Source organism: Zosterops lateralis (assembly GCF_965231275.1).
Source record: "Zosterops lateralis genome assembly, chromosome: 14".
In the NCBI taxonomy this organism is placed as follows: domain Eukaryota; kingdom Metazoa; phylum Chordata; class Aves; order Passeriformes; family Zosteropidae; genus Zosterops; species Zosterops lateralis.
The window spans coordinates 12,258,074-12,278,467 of NC_139774.1; the positions used below are offsets into that span (position 1 = coordinate 12,258,074).

Genomic DNA, 20,394 nt, shown 5'->3' on the forward strand with positions numbered 1-20,394 from the left:
GCACTGGGGGTTTCTCTCAGGTGCGTGGGCCAGGTGAGCACCAAGCAGCCGCTGGAGACACAGCCAAAGCGGCGTGGCCGCTGCCTGTTCACTGCTGGAGGCCCGCAGCGCTCAGCCGTGAGTGGCCAGGCCCTGGGTGCCCCCTCAGCCCCGCACATGGCCCCGCGGCCATGTTAGCGCCTCCCTCCGGCAGGGGGCGGTGTGGAAGAGCGGGCCGCCGCCCCGCGTGGCGGCCGCCTGCCCCTTTAAGAGCCGCGGCGGAGCCCTGTCCGTCAGCGTCCTCCATACCCTCCCATTGGCCGCCGCGCCCCGCGGGGCCCGCCCCGGCTATAACGGGGTTTACCAGCACCTTCTCAAGGGCGCTGCACTGCGGCTCAACCACACTGCGGCGTCCGGCGCGCGCCGCCTTGCGCGCCTGCTGGCGTGGGGAGCGTCGTCCCATTGGCCAAAGGGCAACTCTATCAGCAGTCGCCCAGCGCCCATTGGCTTGCTCGTCTGTCAGTCACGCTCACCGCCCCGCACAGTACTGCCGCATGGTTGGCTGGCTGAGCTGCCTCTTAGCTCTCTCCCCTCCTCACCACGGTCATGGGCCAACCAGCATCCGAATGAGGGCGAGCGCCGCTCTCTGACTGGCTGGGCCGCGCCCGCTGGGGTAGGCTGCGCGCCGGATATATGTAGCCGCCGGCAGAGCACGCCGCTGCGTGAGGCGCTTCTCGTCCGCCGGGCCCTGTGGTGAAGCGGCGCCTCCGCTCCCGTCCCGCTCTGCCCGCAGGTGAGGGGGGTGGGGGGCGCGGGGAGACACCGGCGCGGCTGCGCCTTTCCCGGTGAGACCGCGGGCCGCACGCACCGCCCCGGCCCCGCGGCGCCCCCGGCTCTCGGTAGGCCGCGGGCTGTGCGGGACGGCGCCCCCCATCCCCCTCCATCCCGCCCGGCGTGGGGCCCGCCCGGTGCCCGCCGCGCTTTGTGGCGGGCGCCTTCCCGCCCGACCCGCGGCCGCGCAGCCCCCGTGAGGGTCCGGGAGCCTTGGCCGATCTCCTGGTGGCGCGGCGGCCTCGGAGCTCCCGGCGGGAGCGGTGCGGGGCAGGGGGGGCGGCGGGGGATCGGCTGCCGGCGGGCCCGCATTGTGCGAGGCGAGGTGTGTGGGTCCAGCTTTGTTCTCCCATTTCCAGGCTCTCGGGCGTTTTCGCCCTCCGCTTTTGGGTTTTGTTTCGGGCAGGTGGGGCTGCGGAGGAGCCCACCCAAAGCCCGAGGTGTGCCCGCTCGATGATGAGTTGTAGCCGCGGGATGGGGGGCAGCGCTGGGTGATCGCACGGTCCGGACCTGGGCATCAGCTCGAGGTGGCTCCCTTGGTGTAACTTTATAGGCGAAGGAAGTTATAATTCGAGCCAGGAGAGCATGGATCTTATCCTGCTTTACCTCATGACCTTGGCTGAATCCGAGATTAAGCTAAGATTTAAATGCGAAGTGGTGCTTGTAAATGAGACTTCCCAGCATCCTGTAAGGCCCCAGATGTACGTGCTGGAGAAACCCCAGAGAAAAGGTTTCGGTACATCTTCCATACCCTCCTAGTGTTGGTCAGGATGTTCTAACGCGTTCCTAATTCTCAGCGGGCTTACCTGGTGACCTTCTGTGTTAAGGCTTGTGTGCATATAATAAATTCTCTTTACCAAAAGAGGGATTTTTTTGTTCCACCGTCGGGAGAAAGCAGCATTTGCAGCAAGCCGCCATGTTTCCAGTGTGTGCTATTTTTGGCAAGCCCCTGCTCTCACAGCCAGGAGTGACAGCTTTAGGAAATCTGGACACTGCTATCAAGCTTTGGAAGCTGATGCTTCCAGATGCCATAAATCAAACGTGGAGAGGGGTGTGTTGGATTTAATTTTTTTTTTTGCCAACAAGGCTTGTTAGATTGATGTCATAAAGGGAAGTGCAGAAGTTGATAGACAAAAACTGCGTTTCAGACCTTTCTTGATATTCTTCCCTTTGACCAAATTTTCACTTTTCTTATTCTCTATTTGTAAAGAATAAGCCAAACATAGATAGCTGTGTGTTACTTCCGTGGTGCTGATGTAGCATGTAGCATCTTCTCATCCTGTGAACTGAACTCACCTTTCCTGGAGTGTTCAGTCACCATATATAATGATATAAAGTTGTGAGTCTAGATATATATATTTTTATTTTTTATTTTTTTATTTTTTATTTTTTTTTTTTTTTTTTTTTTAGAAAAAAGCTTAGTGGATAGCATATGTAGCTAATCTGAAGGTTGGCTGGAAGCATTCATGTGCTTAAAGCCTTGTATCCTTATCTTTATGATGGAGATCTCAAGACTTTTTTGACAGCATCACATGTTGTTGCAGGGACTGGTTTGCCTGAAAGGCACTACTAAAACCTCCTAGAAAGTGTAATTGTACAAAGTTTGTTAGGAAAAAAAAAATCAATGTTGGGATCTTTATAAATGTATATCATAATTTTATAAATATAGGTCTTCAAAAACCTTAATCTTGTATACATCAGGGGTGAAGAATGGCCCCAGTTCCTGAGTGGTGTGGATTTGCCCTTTTTTTGGCTAGGTTGTGTTCTTCCAAGTGTGGGCTCCTTAAGTTGAAGGCAGGGAGGCATAATTAAAGTTAAAGTAGGAAACCTGGTGGACAGGACTCAGTCCATGTGCACCAAACCCATTAGGATGTTCTGTTGGGAATCTTTGCATTTGCAGTCTGAGAAACAACAAAAGCACATGAGGATTTGTTTGTGCTGTGGTGACAAGACCACTGCTCTGCTGCTCACTTTGCTGCTGGCACAACAGCTTCAGTGGAGTTCAACACAACCGAGGGAGTCTGAACATCTGAATTTTGAACAGAATCTTTATATGCTTGATGAAACAGCCAATTTGTTGTTTCAGGGCTTTATTTTTCACCTTGCAAGTTGTAAGGCAAACATACAGAGCAACACTTTCTACTGAAAGGGAAATAAAGCAAAGGTGGTGCTGCTTTAAGTACATCTTGGTATTTGTGTTCAAAACAGTAGGACCTGATGAGAGAACACTCACAAGATTGGCATAAATGGACGGTTTGATTTAGAAAACATTATTCTAGTTTTTAATATTTGCACCTGGGCCGTTTTGTCTAACTAAGGTGATGACTGAAGAACCAAAGAGGAAATAAATCCAAGCAGAGCAGGCCTTCAGCAGGGTAGTGCTGGTTGCTGTACTGGCTGTAGTCTGCTCTGCTTGGAGCAAACCAAAACCAAAAGTGACAATTTGCTCTAGAAGACTGGATGATTATTTTTTTATGGGTGTCTATATAAAATCTGCAGAGTTGAAGTGATTATTTGACTTCCTGAGGTACCTGCCAGTAGACTTGATAAACTTATGCTATTGAGTAACTAAAAAGAAGAACCAAAGTCTGATCCTCAGGTACTGTAAAAGATTCCTTAAACTTTGCAGGCAGTGAGTGCTGCACTGGCTGGAGGTCCCAGTTTTGCTATATTAAGTCTGGAGCTGCTCCAGGAAGACACGGCTGGTGCAGAGCTGCTCCCAGAGCAGACCCGGTGCTGTCACTTATGTAGGAGTGATCTGTGCTGAACCCGACTCCTTGCTGAGGCAAAATGCTCGTGCTCATCTTCCATTTTCATCTGCTCTGCCCTGTGCTGTTTCCTGGCTGCTGCTGGGCTGACTTTGTTTTGTTTTTGAAGTAACAGTGCTGTGATGGGTCAGTCCTGAGTGCCAGGATACAGCTGATACATCGAGTTTAAACGTCTTCTGTGACCTAAGCGAGTAGAGGTGAAAGAGTTGAGTCTTTTAACAGTTATCTGTTGCTTGGCATGCAGAAAATATTTTGAATCTTAATCTTGGTGATTCTAATCTGAGTGGCATTAAGCTTGAATTTCACTGTAGTGTTGCTGTAGCTCAGGTCTCTGATCTGCTTCTTCTGACTGCTGATGAGTAACTTTTGCTTTTTTACTTTAAGAAGCTGCACTGGAGCCAAATGGAAAATTTGCAGACCTAAGAGAAGATGACTGGACCTGCTGCCAACTTCGAGATGTTGGAGCAGCTCTTGGATGTCAAAACAAAACCTGTTCTAATGGCAAAATCACAGGGTCTAAGTAGCTGCTTTATCATGAGGCAGTCAGGAGAGCAGAATAGGCAGAAAAGCTGACTTACTTTTTGTTAAAGAAAGAGTAAACAAACTGTTCACTATCCTAGTGCTCTTTAGGATGAAATTTGCATGTTTAATACATAATTTTGCAGAAAAACATTGCTTCTAATTGAGGGGTAAGTGAGGTTGAAATAGGTTCTGTTAGAAAGGCAAGTCCTTCCCTCACATTTGAGTTTGAGATTCCATTCAGGATAATCTGATTTTAGGATTATTAAAACTGTAGGAATATTTCTGGGAATTCTCAAGGCTTTGAGTTTTCAGAGAACTCAGATTTTGAAGAGGAGTTCCTTTTGGACTTGTGTCAAATCACAAGGGCCCTGTGTTTTGCTGTAATGCTAAATGCAACAAGAGCTCTCCTTTTTTTGGGAGGATATGAGCTGTTGCTGGTTAGGCTCAGGACAGGTCACCTTTGCTTAATGTTACAGCAGGTAACTGCTGAATAAAAGTGATGATTGAGTGGTGTCAAGTAGAAACTTGGAATCCAGGTGAAACAGCTTTAAAAAGGAAGGAACAAAACCCCAAATCCACACCATATTAAGCTGAGCACCCAGGGAATGCAAAGTGTTTTGAGGGATGAATAAAAACCCCAAACACCTTGTTGAGAATTTCTTGCTCTATTACTTAGTTTTAATAGCAAGTTTTCAAGATTCTTGTGGATTAGATTTTATTTCTTCTGTTGTAAACAGGACCTAATTTGCTGTTTGTCTTTGGAGCTTTATGCTCTTAGCCACAGGAGTAGCGTCTGGTATCATTTTCCTTACCCAGATGAATGTTCATCCTTTACCATAGGGGTACAGATGCTGATCTCAAATACCCAACTTACACTTCAGGTGATCTTTGTGTTTTTAATCTGCTTTTGACCTTAATGCCCTGGAAATAACACTTCTCCAAAATGATCTCTTTCCTTTTAGATTCTGACTTAAAGCATTGGAAGTCTCCAGTTTTTCTCTTTTTTGCTTGGTAGAGCTGAAAAACACAAGAAGTGCTGATTTTTGTCTAACAAATGACAGACTCCATCATATCCATCAACTTGTGGATCACACTTAGGTTTGTTAGCAAAAACACAGGCAGACTTCTGCAGTGACAGCTCTTCAGCAATTGCTGGTTTGTTTATTTGTATTCTCCCAGTGTTTGAAGGGCTGTGCATTGCTGCTGAGTAAGGCTTCCCATCTGCCACTGGCAGGCAGAGGGTTTTTTGGTGCTAGCATGGGCACTGCTGAATGTAATTTTGAATTATTTTTTAATCTTGTGATGATTTTTTTTTGATGCTTAAATTTTGTTTGATTGCTTGGATTATTTTATTAGAAAATAGTTAAGCTTCTAACTTAATTTTTCTTATCCATATGTTGGGGTAATATATGGCTTTTCTGGAGTGTCCCTTGTCAGTGTCTCAACTTGAGAAGGGGCTCAGGTACTGCTCTGCATTTCTGTTGCATCTGGATAATTAAGCAGAGAGAGAGCTGTTTGCCTGGTGATTCTGGTTGCTGTGTGATTATTTTTTTAGGACCCAGTTCCTGTAACACCTCAAGTATCTTACGAATGTAGGCACTGCCTGTCATTGTAGGTTGTGTGGGTCATACAGTGGAGATGAGTCACAAGTGAAAGGAGAAATAGCTGTGCTAGGTCTAGATCTGTGTTGTATTAGGTGTTGGTTTGGAAGATTATTAAAAGCTCCTCTATCTGCATGATACGTCTTCATTCACACTGCTCTGAAGTCCCTGATTCTGGAAGTTCCTGGTGAATACATTCATCTTACAGACTGTCTCAATGTTTCCTGACATGCTAGTAAGAATTGAGTGGTGGTAACTTCACAACTTGTCTCAATTTGATCCTCAAATATTTATTTATTGCATAACTTATCCCATCACTGAACTTCCATTGACTGTGGCTACCAAGCCTATTGCCTCCTGTGGAATAGTGCTGACTTAAGATAACTTCTGCCAGGCTGAATACTTTGCCTCTGAATGTGTCAAAAGGCAGAAAAGATGAAGTGGTTCCAGGCAGGCAGCTGTAATGGCTTGTGCCTGAAATACAGACTGTGTGCTGGGACACTGTCCCAGTGACATTGTCTGCCTCTGCATCCAGTGGGAGGCAAGTAACGAGACCTATTTTTTTAAAGCAGATTAGTGTTTTGGGACATCATTTGCCTGCTTATTTGAGATGCATTTTCAGCTCTCTATAATTTAGGCTCAGGTCAACAACTGGATTGTTTTGGGTTTCTTTGTTCCCCTTGGATAGTTGAGGCTGTATTAAAATCAGGATATCTCAGTGTATCTGCAGTCTTTGTGTTTTAAATACACATTTACTTCACTCTTCCTACTTGAGGGCAAACTGGTGTGATGATATAAATCCCCAGCTGAGATGGGCCCTGGAATTTGCCATGGGATGCAAGTTTAGCTTGTGTTCCATTGTTCACTTTATTGTTTTGTATCATGGTTCACACAGGTACCAGCCTCATGGAGTTTTTTTCCCTTGGATTGCTTAGCAGCAGAGCAGATGCTAGTCATGTAAAATGCACTAAGAGTTGGAATTAACTGTATTTTTTTTTGTTAAACTTTCAATCTATATTATGCCTCTTAGAGGCCAACTGTGCATTTTCTTTTTTTTTTTCCCCATAACAGCAGCAGTAACTGCCTTTAGAGCTGGTTATTCCATCTAGATAAATGGTTTGTGGCTTTGACCATGCTCACCTGTTGCTAAGCAACTTGGAGAAATCTAAAATGACACTTAATTATGCAATCCTATTAACTATTGACCAGACCTTTAATTTCCAGCAAAATTGCTGTTTGCCACATTTGTGATGTTATGCTTGGATACAGACACCTCCTTTCCATGTGAGCTTCTCCTGCTGTTTCTTCAGTTTCCCAAAAATCCTTTTTAAGTTAAGGAATTCACTGATAGCAGAATGAGGGAGTGGATTTGTGTGAGGAGTTTGGCATTCTGAAAGGGGGTTTTGGCACCCTATAAACTCCACCAGTTTGTAGAGATGGAAGGAGTGGAGTTCAGATGGTCACTTTATAGCACTTGAATAGCCAAAGGAGAAGGGGTGAACTGCTGTGTAATATTCCAGTCAGGACTGGAATGCATTGTAGGAACTTTGGGTTTCTTGAGAGAGTTCCTTGTATTGAAATACAAGTAAAAAAAAAAAATGTAAGGTGGCAGAGAACAAAGAAAAGAGGCTAATGTTAAAAACACACAGAGCCTGTTGAGATTATGATTCAATTTTTACTTGTCTTCTTGTTAGAACTAACTTTTTTCTTGACAGAAGATGTTTAAAATTTCCACTCTTTGGGAAGTGAAATTTGGATTTTGGTCCTTTGGTGTGTTTCATCAGTCCAAGAGATTTTTGCCTGAGTCTTGGGACTGGTTGTCCTGAGAGCCCAAATATCCTGTGATGTGCATAAAACACACTTCTGTTGTGTAGGAAGTCCTGTAGAAGCAACATGCAGGCTAAACTTGTCTGATTCAAAGATTAAAAAAAAACCCCAAATCAACAAAAACCCCAAACAAATTGAGTTGGGACAGCAATGATTAGTTTGCTTTCATCACGTTGCAATTTGGTAAGAAAATAATAACCAATGTTAGCTGTGAGTATACTGAGTCCATTTTTCTGAACACTAATATACTAATAGGTTTTGTGGACCTAAATCTGAATTTGCTAATGTGGAATTTACATAAATGGCTCTAATTTACATAACAGTATTTTAGAAATTCAGTGCCTGACATTGATTTTCTGCCAAGTGGGAGCATTGTAACAGATGGTGGAATTTTCCACCAGCCAGGTGATAACCACTGTAAAGGAGGTATTTGTCTTCCTCTAAGTCCTTGGCTTAAGGAAGGGGCTCAGTTACACTGCAGAATTGTTATGGTGTGCTTGTTATAATTTCACTTATCCAATTTGTTTTACATATGGGATAATAGGAAAGCGTGATTATGAATGAATCTTAAATAATCAGATTTTCAGCTTTTCCTGTCAATTTTCACCCTTTCATCATTATGTCAATTGACAGGAAAATGTGTGGATAAGCTTTTATCAGGAGGAGCATAGTGACAGTTCAAACATTTGGTGCTATTATGTGCTGTGCAATGAAAATGTAGTATAGAGTAGTTGCAGTTTTTCTTGGATCAGGGAATGGTGGAGTAGTAAATTGCCCATGAGTGGTAGGGAGCAAATGCTCTCTGAGGAGATGCTTGGCTTCCACCATTCAGGTTGTGCTGGCTGGAGAACAAGAGCAGATGGCAACTGGCAACGTAGCAGCAGGTGCAGCAGCAGTAAAAACAGATTGTCGTCCTCTGATTAGGTTATGTAAAGGTTTTCCCACTTCTTTTCAGATCTGCTTGACAACAACTGGGCACTCCACAATTCCTCTTTTCATGTTAGGAGTGAGTTCTGATAGATTTTTCACCCTTAGCAGGAGGGAAGTTTTTATTTTTAACCATGACAGACCTAATCAAACCACTTCACTTCCAATATTTCTTTAGATCATCATTGGAGATGATGTGCCTGTGGGTTATTGCAGGTGAGGGCTTTCACTGGAGAGCAGCAGTCTGAAAGAGCTGTTGGTGAATCAGCTGTTGAGATTTGAGTGCTACAGGAAAATTTTGCCATAATGTGAGAATGTCAGGCTTTGTACATTGGTGTTCTAGGAAGCACTTGAAAATAATTCTCAGAAGAGCCCAATTCATCATTTATCAGAACTGAATAGAAAACCTGACTATTTATATCTGTAGGAATAAGCTTGAATTCCAGGGAAACTATATCTTCACAAAGAAATTAAGTGTACCTCCTGTCATTCTCCAAATGCTGGTCTTGGTATATGGTAGTACTGGCTTCCTGGCTGTAAACTGACAGCACAGAAGCAAATTTTTTAATTTGTGGAGCAAATAAATCCTGCATTGTCAATTAAGCTGGCTGGAGCTAAAAGTGCAGGTCATGTCTGTCTGCCATTTCTGCTCCCACTGTTTCAGGGTTGGCCTGCTCCTTCTAGAGCTTCACAAGTACTCAAGAGGAAACAAAGTGAGATAAGGAAATCAGCAGTGGTAGCCACCACTTGCTTAGCTGTACTTTACCTTTGCTGTATTTTCTTATTGTCTCATAATATTTTATGGGGATCTCATTTAACCTGCAGTAGAAGGCAAGAGTTCATATCTTGGAAGTTTCTGTCACCTCAGATTGTGCTGGGTGTTGGACATGTGTATCTGTAATACATTACACTCAGAGTTCAAAGGCTTCTGCAAAACCACAGGTAGTGGAACTTTCCTGAAATGAAAGTGGTTTGCAGAATCTGAGCATTTCCTGCAGGCCATATCCAGCTGTGGACTGTTTCTTCCTTTCTGCATGGTTAGCTCTTGAGAATATCCTCAAACAGCTGGAAGCTTCTGAATGTTTTGAAAAGCCTCTTAAAATTCTAGAACATATTTAGTCTTATTTTTTCTGCACATTATTATGTAGCTAACATTTCTTTGTGTGGTGGTGGTAAACCCACGTCCTGCTGAAGGAGAGAGGAAGTTCATGGACACATCCTCTGGAGCCCACCAGATCTTTTTCACTGTGTTTAAGCCTAGAAAAAAAAGTGTGTTTTAAAATAGAATGGGAAGACTTCTCATTTATTCCAGACTTAAAAAGATGATAAAGTGATAGTATTAAAAGCAGAGCAAAACACATCAATGTATACAAAATTACAGCTGTGCTGTTACGTCTTCTGGCTCGAATGTGGCTGCATTCCTCCAACAAAGCTGGATGCAGAGCATTCTGGCCACTGCTGGGAGTTTGGGTGTGATCACATCCTCAGATCTATTACCTGGATGTTCTGACAGTGCCTAAACATTGCCTTGTCCCTCAGTTACTGTGTGCCAGGTGTTTGACCTTTGGTTGAGATATATGAATTTTGCCAGGTTCATTTGGACTTGGCTTCACCCAAAATAACAACTTCCATGGCATCTTTTTAAGTACATTCATCTCTTTGAAGCTTAAAGCTTCTGTTTTTCATTCCTGCTCCATCCAGCAGTGTGGTCGTGACTTCCTTTGCAGCCCTGTGTATGTTGTCTGTTTGAAACAGTCACTGCAGTACCAACGACCTTGTCACCTCTGTCTTCTGAAGCTCTGCTCTATTGTCAGTTCTTGGTCTCTAAAGAACAAATTCTCTGAAATTCATTAAATACAGCGAGAATCAAACATTTAAGTTTGATTTAAGTTATAGTTTAAAATTATTTTGGATGAGTTTGAACAGTGTTTGAGTATTTAATAACAAGGAAATGGAGAAATGTATTTTGGTTTGGGTTGGGCTGGCCTGTCCTGAAGATGTGTATTGTGTAACCTACCTGAAAACACTTTATTTTTGTAACTTAGAGATCCATGGAGGGTAGGTAGAAGGTACCCAGGTGGATTTGTCCCTGGGCATGAGTGGTGCTCTTTGCTTGACTGGTGGTCTGAATTTAAGTGAGAAGTGACTTGCTGACATTGGTGGAAGCAGGGGAAGAGCAGTATGTGTTTGTTTGTAGCATAATAATTTTAATATAATCTAATAATCCTGCAGAGCGCTTGACACTCACAGCAAGTGGTGCTGTGCTGCTGATAAAAATAGATTGGACTTACTCTGACCTTCTAAAAATGCCCCTAATACAGTAGCACAGGCTTTGCCTGAGAACATCTGACTTTTAATTCTGATTGTGAAGTCAAGTGAGGTAAGTAGAATTTGGATTGACTGTAAATGTCTTAGCCACTTAGCAAATCCTCTTGAAGAACCTTACTTACTTGCCACCTGCTTTTTACTGAGGATATGTGGGATGATTAACTACTGGCAGGTTATAAGTTGACCTCCCTCGGCCTTGCGGCCTCTCCCACCTCTGGTTTGGTACCCAGGAATCCTCTCCCTGGCACCAAAACTCTGACTCTGAAAACACATTGCTTAAACTGCTTACAGGGGTAAAACAGTCCTGGTGCGTGCTTTCCGCTGTGATTAGGTGGCTTATGCAATCAGGATGTGAACAGCCGTTTGAAATGCTCATGGTTGATGGAGCTTTTGTTTTTTTCCATAGTTTTCAGTTGACCAAAGAAATGGTGATGGAGAAGCCAAGTCCCCTGCTGGTCGGGCGGGAATTCGTGAGGCAGTACTATACCCTGCTGAACCAAGCACCTGACTATTTGCACAGGTAAAGCTCTGCTTTTCTTGGAGCTGGTTTTCTCTGTGAGTTTCTTAACATGTGTGCTAAAATTGATGAATAATCTTATTGCTGTGTCTTAGCTTGCTGAATTTGGTCGCTTAAGAAACTGATTTATTCAAGATGCTGAGTGTCATTTACTTTTGGTTTTGATCAGCTGGGTTAAAAGATGGATAATAAAGATTACAGGAATTCTTTAAGTGTCTGAGTTCTGGTTCTAGCTGAAATGCTGCTTGCCACTTCTGCTTGTAATCAATATAAATTGAAGTTGGAGAAATACCACTTAGTTAAGTGTTTCTGTAGTTTTTGGCTTGATAAAATGCACCCCGACTAAGAGGAAACACTGAAAAAGTTGTGTGCTCGTCTCTCTTGAGTCACACCAGCTCTTTCTTAAAGGGAAATCAGGAAATTATGGATATGCAGCAAACTATAATCCATTACCTAAACAAGTGGGTCCTGTTTGGTTTGACAGGTATCCTTCCCAAAACTAGTCTTGTTTATGAGGATACACTTTGTTTTGCTGTGTTTTGAGTAGCCTGATAGTTTCTGAAGCCTTCTCCTTCCATTCTCAGGAACATTTACTCAGAGTGTTTCTCCATTTAGGTGGCCAGCTGACCTCATTCCTTTGGGTCAGAGGACAGTTGACTCTGTGCCATGGAATCCATTCCAGTCTAGTATCTGCTGCCAGTGCAGTACCGTGGTGCTTAGGGCATTTCAGCTGGTGACCTCTCAGTTAGAGAAGATTTACCTGTAATACCTTTTTTTATTGTAAAAGAGCAAAACAGTCCCATTGCTCCTTGCTCAAGCTTGAAATCAGAACTTGAGGGGGAGCCTTCAGCATCCCAGGTGTTCAGGGTGTTGCTTCAGGAACCTCATGCAGAAAGGGGATAATGGGATTGGATCATGAGCTCCCATGAGATTTTGGTTTTGGCTGTTGGTGCCTGACACACCTGAATGCTGCAGCTTACATGGCAAAACTTTGTTTTCCCCCCACCCCCAGATTGCTAACAGGATTATGAGATTTTGTGGCTTTATTCTAGTGATTCAAACAGGAGACTTACTTGAAAGTGTATTATTTGTACTGCACTCTAATGTAGAGGCTCATTGTTCTTACACAGCAGAGCTTGGCATTAAAATATTTCTTTCCAACAGGTTTTATGGAAAGAACTCCTCCTATGTCCACGGTGGCTTGGATTCCAATGGAAAACCAGCTGACGCAGTCTATGGGCAATCTGTAAGAACTTTAAAAAAGCTTTCTTTCCTTCTATTTTGTCACCTTTATTGAGGTTGAGAAGAGAGATGTATCCAGCTGTGATTCCCTCCCACACTGTTAAAGTGCTTTCTGTAAAAGAAAAAATGGGGAGAAAAAAGCCCTCTTGACTGTAGACAGCAACAGTTGGGCAAAATGTGCTTCCTTTGTAGAAAGCTCATAATATAAAATGGCTTGCAAAGCAAACTTAACAAGCCTCCTGCCAAGCTTTTTCTCCAGAGTTAGGGAATATATCTCAAACCACTTTTTATGCTTTTACTTTCTCTCAAAGCTGCTAACTTGGCCAAAACGGCTCCTGCAGCATCACCCATGTGTGTGCCATTCTTTCCTAGGACATCCACAAGAAGGTGCTGTCACTAAACTTCAAGGATTGCCACACGAAGATCCGCCACGTGGACGCCCACGCCACCCTCAACGACGGCGTGGTGGTGCAGGTGATGGGGGAGCTCTCCAATAACATGCAGCCCGTGCGCAGGTTCATGCAGACCTTCGTGCTGGCCCCTGAGGTGGGTGTGCTGACAGCATCAGGGAGCTCTGTCTGCCTCAGGGCTGCAGGCTGAAGGGTTAGGCTGGGAGGGTAACTTGCCACAAAATCCAGCAGTTATGTTCTGGAAATTCCTTTGGGAATTACGCTGCTTCTGTAGGATTGGATGTGAACCTTGGGTATTGAAATCAGTTATAAATATCCTGACTTTGGACTACTAGGTTAGTGCAACATGTTTTTGTCTTAAACATATTAAAATGATGTTCTCTTTGATTTGCTATCCTAGCAAATCCTACTGAAAAAGAAGTAGTAAAGAGGGGAATACTTTCTTTCACCTGACAATGTGGGTTCTAGATTTTCTTGTTCATAAAGGGCTGACTTAGCATTTGAAGTGGCATTTTTTAAATAGAATTTTTTTACAAAGCAGTTCACAGAAATGAAAATTATAGTGAAAAAGTAGTGTTGCAAGATCACTCTATTTTCCAGTGTGACTTGGAGATAAGAATCAATACTTTAGACACCAGGAAGGTGTCACTCATGCTTCTTCAGTATTGTGAGCTATTGGAATTAAAAGCACTTTAACAAGCATTTTTTTTCCATCCATACTTGACTTGTTAGGAGTGATGCCTTTTTTATTTCTTGTTTTCCTGCGCCAAATAACATTATTTTCTTAAAAGAGGCAAATTTTGATTAATCTTGTGGGAAGGATGATTTACTCAAATCTTCCTTGTTTTCACATTATTTCAATTTTTACATTACTGGGTTGTAATTGATTCAGTCCTTCCCTTTGATTTGCTTTTAGGGCTCTGTTGCAAACAAGTTCTATGTCCACAATGATATCTTCCGCTACCAGGATGAGGTTTTTGGGGACTCTGATACTGAGCCTCCAGAGGGTAAGTAGCAGAAATTTTGGATGATTCTGTTGGTGTTTAGTTCTTGATCTGTATCAACATTCTGTTCCCAGATCAAAGGAAATCTTCTTGCTGGAGAAGACAGATCAGTGTTAAATTTCATATGCTTGTAGGTTTTTTCATTACCTGTAGTTCTTTACAGTCCAGCAAGGAGTTGGAACATGCATATGATTATTTTTCTGGCATAATCTCTTTCTATTACAAGAACTGTAAACTTACTTTGGCAGTTGCAGTCAGATCTGTACTTTATAAATGTGGTTCTCTAAAGTATTTGGAACATGTTTTTTAACCTTGGTCAAAACTGAGTAACCAAAGTGATAGTGGAAATATAAAAAAATTCTGTTTCATATCACATCTCAAAAATCCTCCCTTTGTGCTCTTTGGTAGAAGTTTCACCTGTATTTTGTGGTAGGTGCCTTGTGTTTGAGCCTCATACTAAAAATATGTGTTATTTTTTTTTTCTTTTCTAACCTTATTTAGAATCAGAGGAGGAAGGGGAAGAACCTGAGGAAAGACAGCAGACACCTGAGGCTGTTCCTGATGATAGTGGTGCTTATTATGAGCAGGCTGTCAGGTAATAATATATTTATAGATGAAGTCAGGTGTTGTGTGAGACAAGGATGCTGTAGAACAGGTCACATGAATTTATTTCTATTAATAGTTTCCTTCTGACAGTCAAAATTTCTGTTTATTGATCAGCTGAAATCAAAATCTTATTAGGCTGAATATATAGACTCTGGAAATATTTTTTGCTGCTTTATAGTGTACCAAAGCAAAATTTGCATCTCTGTGCAATGTGGCCTTACTTGGCCTTATTCTTCTCTTAAATGTCATGCACCTGATTTCTGTATTGGATAAGTAGCACAGCTTATCACCAGTAACAGAATAAATACAATACCACCTCTTTTTTTCTGCTTTTTGTGCTGCTTTATAATAGCAATGACATTGAGGAACACCTGGAAGAGACAGCTGCAGAGGCAGAGCCTGAGCCAGAGGCAGAACCTGAACAGGAGGCTGAACCTGAGGTGCAGGAAGAAAAGTCTGAGCCAGTATTAGAGGAAACTGCTCCGGAAGAGGCTGTGGAAAAGAGTCCTTCTCCAGCTCCTGCTGATCCAGCTCCTGCAGTGCAAGAGGATTCCAGGGTAATGACAGTGGGTCTCTTTTCTCTGATGGGGTTTCATCAGTTATGGCTCTCCTGTCTATTTACAGAGCTTTATTTTTACCTGGGATTTTTTTCCACTTCTCAGTGTTAAGGAGGGTAAAAGTGAACAGAGACTCAGGAATCCAAGACTTTGGTTAATTTGATGTGATTACTTGATGTTGGGTCACTGTTGTGTCTTGTTTCAACTCTGGAATTCAGAAACAGAGTAGAAATGTGACTTCATTGTCATTACACTGAGTCTTTTGAATTTAAATAATTTGAAGGAAATTGTGGGGAAACTGCTATTGGCTGGCTCCTGATTTTCAAGTACAAGTTAAAAATTGTTCCTGTTATCCTGTGTCTGTTAGCTGTCCTATCAGTAATATATTTCAGAAGGAGATGTAGTTAAGTTATTATTCTCTTATTTTTTTTAAGACATTTTCCTGGGCATCAGTAACCAGCAAGAACCTTCCTCCCAGTGGGGCTGTCCCAGTATCAGGAATACCACCTCATGTTGTGAAAGTCCCAGTCTCTCAGGTAGGAATCCAGCACCTGGAGAAGTTTAAGTGCTAAACTGGCTGACAGGGGAAAAGAGAGTGAAATCTACTTGGTTCTGATTTGATGTTCCAGGCCCCAGAGACTTTAGCATTCTGTGATTCTTGATAGACTTTATGAAGATGTTACTCCTTGGTTTTGGGTTGAGAATTAATTGTTTCTCATGGAGGAAAACAGGGAATGTTCATGTGAATGCTGCTTGCTTTTAGCATATAAGCCAACATGAGCTAACATGTATTATAGTAACAGGTGGAAAAAACTATTACCTTTTCCTGTATTTTTTTTTATTACCAACTTGACAGTGAGCTCTTAAAAGCTGAACCTGCTGGTATTTCTGTCTGACTCTCAACTGTTGATTCCTTTTTGAATTGATACAGCCCCGCCCGGAGGCAAAGCCTGAGTCTCAGACCCCCCCTCAGAGACCTCAGAGGGATCAGCGAGTGAGGGAGCAGCGAACGAGCATCCCACCACAGCGGGGTCCCAGGCCAAGTAAGAGGAGCTGCAAAGAAGCTGTTTTCTGTTGCTTAAAGGTTTTGGAGAAGCAATGTGATAATTAAAGGTTTTAAAATCTCATTATTTTTGTCAGTAAGCAAACGATTTTTACACAAGTGAAAATTTACGCTGAGCCTCGGCCACGTGATAAAAAGCAGATAGTTCCACACTTGGTACTGTAGAATGCTTTCCTTTTTTAATATATTAATGGATAGACAGTGTGAATTGATTCCTTTTAATGGTGATAATTCTGACCCTGGCTTGTTTTTTTGTTTATTGTGAGGACTGACTTTTCTAAAATGAGTTCTGCTTTTCTGTTCCAGTTCGCGAGGGTGAACAAGGCGATGTGGAAACCCGGCGGATTGTGAGATACCCAGACAGTCATCAGCTGTTTGTTGGGAACCTTCCTCATGATGTGGACAAATCTGAACTTAAAGACTTCTTCCAAAGTAAGTTGATTTCTTTGCTGTCCTCTGAGGGGTTGGGGGTTGCAGCCATGGGCGTGGTCAACAGAGCATTCTAATGTATGACCCAAGAACTTGGCTTTTCTCTTGCAGGCTATGGCAATGTTGTTGAACTCCGCATCAACAGTGGTGGAAAGCTCCCTAATTTTGGGTTTGTGGTGTTTGATGATCCTGAACCAGTTCAGAAGATCCTTAGCAACAGGGTAAATAAATCAGTGGGTTTTGGTCTGTTGACAGCAGACAGTGTTTTTTCAGCTTAACAGGAAGAGCTTGTACTTGGTCCCTTTAGGCTTTTTTGAGCATATTAAAGTAGGTGTTTTTCCCTCCTGTTACCAAGATTTGTGCAGTCTTTTGTCATTGAAGTAGCTTGTAGCAGCTCATTACAGACAGCCTTTTTCTAGTGGGAGGTTGCTGAACACAGGAAGTGTATAAATAGCTTTCAGGAAGACAAGGTAGAGAGAATCAGATTCTATGGACAAGTAGAATCTTGTTTGTCAGAGCTGAAAGGAAGAAGCTGTATTGGTGTGCATGCTGAAAAGAATTTTGCTAACAAAGGCAGGAGGTACCTGCTCAGCCTGTCAGCAGTGATTGCTACTGCAGAATGTGTGCCCATGCCTGCCTGCTGTGGTAGGCAGGGACTCTGGATGTCAGCCATGCAGTGAGCTTGCTTACAGCCCAGCTCTTTTCTAAAGCACATCAGAATGTTCAGTGTTAAACTGAGATGGCTTTTCAAGGGTCACTCCTTCACTTCTTTATTTTCTCCAGTAAAGCCTCAAGACTGGATGCATAGTTTGGCTATTGTCATTGTTTAGTGAGTAATCAATCCTGAGACCCTTCAGTTTTTGATGGAGAGGAGGATATGAGACAAAGTTGCAGGAATTTGCTTGACCATGAAGAACTCCTGGTGACCCATTAATGACAGGGCCTTCTCTGCTTGTGTTGCAGCCCATCATGTTCAGGGGAGAGGTGCGCCTGAACGTGGAGGAGAAGAAGACACGAGCTGCCAGGGAGGGTGACCGCAGAGATAACAGACCCCGTGGACCTGGAGGCACTCGTGGGGGGCTGGGAGGTGGGATTCGAGGGCCTCCACGTGGAGGAATGTCCCAGAAGCCCGGATTTGGAGCTGGAAGGGGGATCGGGCAACGCCAGTGAATTCATCGCGGATGTTGACGTGGTGGCGCAAACCGTTTTTCCTGCAGATTTGTGAATTTCAGCCTTGGGTATCTTGGAATGTGGCCCTAGCCTGTTATAGACTGCTACGTTTGATACTATTTTGCCCCTTTTTGTTTGTGTTATGGTTCTGTGATTTATTTTTTTCTAGTCCTTGTCCCAGATTCCAGCTTTGTGGAACAACGTTTTAGGAAAAGTGGATTTTAAAAAGAAAAGAACTGAATTTTCTTGTTCACTTCAAACTTACGGACTGATTTTTGTTTTTTTGGTACCGGTGGTTTTTCCTAAAGGAATGTCTCTTTCTTTTTTCTTTTATTTTTTTTTTCCTCCCCTCTTTCTACTGAATTTGGGTGCAGTCAGTGGAATAATATTTCACGTGCATGCGTTCAAGAGCCTGTAGGAAAACATAGTTCTTGGCAAGTATTCCAAGGGCAGAAAAGCAAAACTCTTGGTGTTTCTTTGAGCTCATACGAACATCCTCCAATGTCTGGAGACATTGCCACATGAAAAATTGACTTTCACCTTTCTCTCTGTGGCGCTGTAAAAGTGGAATAATGGGTATCCGTAGAATCTCTTTCCTTTTGATACATGATCACAGCAAAGAATTCGAACTACTGTTTTACCACTTTGAAATTTTGGATTGTGGGATAGGTTTTAAATGTCTAGAACTTGACTCTTCAAACACTTTTCCTGAACTTGTGAAATTTTTTATTGAAATAGGGAGTTTTTTTCATGTTTAGTTTGTATTTGTATAAAAAAAAGCAAAATTGTTGTGCCTTCTATTTATCTCTCATTCCAGTTTTGGCAAATTGTTTAAAAAAATAATAAAAAAGGTCTAGATTTGCTTTATCAAGTCCAAGAGTATGTTGGAGTTTTTCCAAGGGAAAGAGGCTCTTCAGTCACTAGGTTTACACGGTAGAGGTGGTAGTAGCTAAAGCTTTTAATACCTTCTGTGCACCACTTTGGCTGCATTTAAATTACTGAAAACAAATACTTTTTGGATGCAGAAGTTATTAACTTGAACTTGAAGCTGGTCCTGTTGTAACTATTGCAAAAGTATAAGCAAAGCAGAAATACCTGTGTCATATGCTTTACAGTTCCAACTGCTGTAAGTAATAGTTATTTTTGCAGTACTTCATTCCTTGCTTCAGACCTGAAATGGATAAGAAGGAATTTTTGTGAGAAGTATGGAAGGTGCTTGTCTGTCCTGGTGTTAAGATGTTGAACATTCTCCACTGCCTCTGAAAGAAGATGAAACTGAAAATAAAATACAAAACCGGGTTATTTCAATCCAGGAGATCCTGTAAGATGGTGCTGCACAATACAGTGTTTCTGTAATGCCTGGTGTTAAAACATCTGGATAAAAATGGTGGATTTGTGTCTACACCAGACCTCCAGGTCTCTTGGCAGCACGTAGGAAGTTTGCTAATCTATGTGAGGTGTCACTGTTTCCATGTTTCTTAGTTCATGACTATAATGACTGTGCGTATGCAGTGTATCATCTCTTGACCTGTGCTTGCTGTAAGCTCTGGAGCAGAGCTGCCCTCGGTATTACTTGTCCCCAACAGTCATGTTTTGCCTTTTCCTTGCCAGACATACTGGTTGAAGCTGGTTGTACTATGTTTCTAGTGTGTTGGTTTCTGTTTTATTTTTCTCTTCACATTTGTTACACTGTCCCTTCCCTCCTTACAACTGTGTCTGGGATTGGCCTGTTTACCATCTGCACCTGGAGATTTGATACCTTAGTGAACTGGGAGAGAGTGTGAGCTGTGGTGTGCTCTCACAGCCAGCATTAGGGGAAATTCTGCTGCTTCCTCTTGTGGTGGTAACTGGTATTTTTTTTAAAAAACAAAAGCTGTCTGCATTTTTCCTATCAGGAATGCCTGTGAGCTGAAAGTATGCAATGGAGATTTTTCACTGAACCCTGTCCTTGTTGTTTGTGATATATTTTTTTCCCCCTTTTTTGGGTTTCTGCTGTTCTTGACATTAAATCCGAAGACTGCAGTAACAGGTTGCACTTCAGACTTATCAAAGTGCTTTTAATAGAAGCTTTTATAGCTCTTAACCAAATCTGCAAAAGCATCCGTAAGCTTGAACCCCCATTTCTGTAGCGGCAGCTGGACAGTTGTGGCTCATTGCTGTCTGATTTGAAAGAAGAGTGTCAGTAAAGAATTTAAAAGGGTGAAGTGTGTGCTTGTTCTCATATGAATCATATTCAATATGTTGACCCAGAAAGTCATGTTCTTATCCCAAGATGACAGGCAAAATAAAATATTTACATAAAATTCTGTTGGAATGTCTTGTAAAGAAACACTTTTCAAAAGCAAGTTATGTTTGTAGAGTGACTCTTGGTATTTGCATTTTGGTGCCTCTGTGACTCACTAATAACAAAGACCTCTGAAGAGACCTGCTGTAAAATGTTGCACATTGGTTTTGGTGTTTAGGCTTTCTGTAGCCTCCAGCCCTTCTGGTTTCTGCCTTGCTGTACTGTTAAAACCTCAATATCTCTTGTCTAAGGCCTCCAGTGCTTTGCATACATTCTTGAAGATGACTGTGAAGGAACCAGGATTTGATTTGCCTCAGCTGGCTGCAGTG

At 42.7% G+C, this 20,394-nt stretch overlaps 1 protein-coding gene across 2 annotated transcripts; it reads left to right on the forward strand.

The window, feature by feature from the left end:
• The first annotated feature begins 669 nt into the window (after window positions 1-669).
• Window positions 670-20,084, forward strand: G3BP1 (G3BP stress granule assembly factor 1). 2 transcript variants are annotated; one of them, XM_083872058.1, is made up of 12 exons: window positions 670-772; window positions 11,190-11,303; window positions 12,465-12,546; window positions 12,915-13,088; window positions 13,869-13,959; window positions 14,458-14,551; window positions 14,915-15,119; window positions 15,554-15,655; window positions 16,051-16,162; window positions 16,489-16,614; window positions 16,702-16,832; window positions 17,575-20,084. In XM_083872058.1, exons 2-12 carry the CDS (start codon window positions 11,209-11,211, stop codon window positions 17,779-17,781), a joined length of 1,419 nt encoding a protein of 472 aa, XP_083728184.1. In that variant the 5' UTR covers window positions 670-772; window positions 11,190-11,208; the 3' UTR covers window positions 17,782-20,084. The 2 variants fall into 2 exon arrangements, with proteins under 2 accessions (XP_083728184.1, XP_083728185.1); XM_083872059.1 differs by having other exon boundaries at window positions 16,723-16,832.
• The last annotated feature ends 310 nt before the right edge of the window (window positions 20,085-20,394 follow it).

Excerpts from the sequence above, each read along its gene's own strand:
- G3BP1 (XM_083872058.1), top strand. The coding sequence starts at position 11,209 with ATGGTGATGGAGAAGCCAAGTCCCCTGCTGGTCGGGCGGGAATTCGTG. Across the intron at positions 12,547-12,914 it reads ACGCAGTCTATGGGCAATCT|GACATCCACAAGAAGGTGCT; the intron begins GTAAGAACTTTA and ends ATTCTTTCCTAG. Across the intron at positions 14,552-14,914 it reads TATTATGAGCAGGCTGTCAG|CAATGACATTGAGGAACACC; the intron begins GTAATAATATAT and ends GCTTTATAATAG.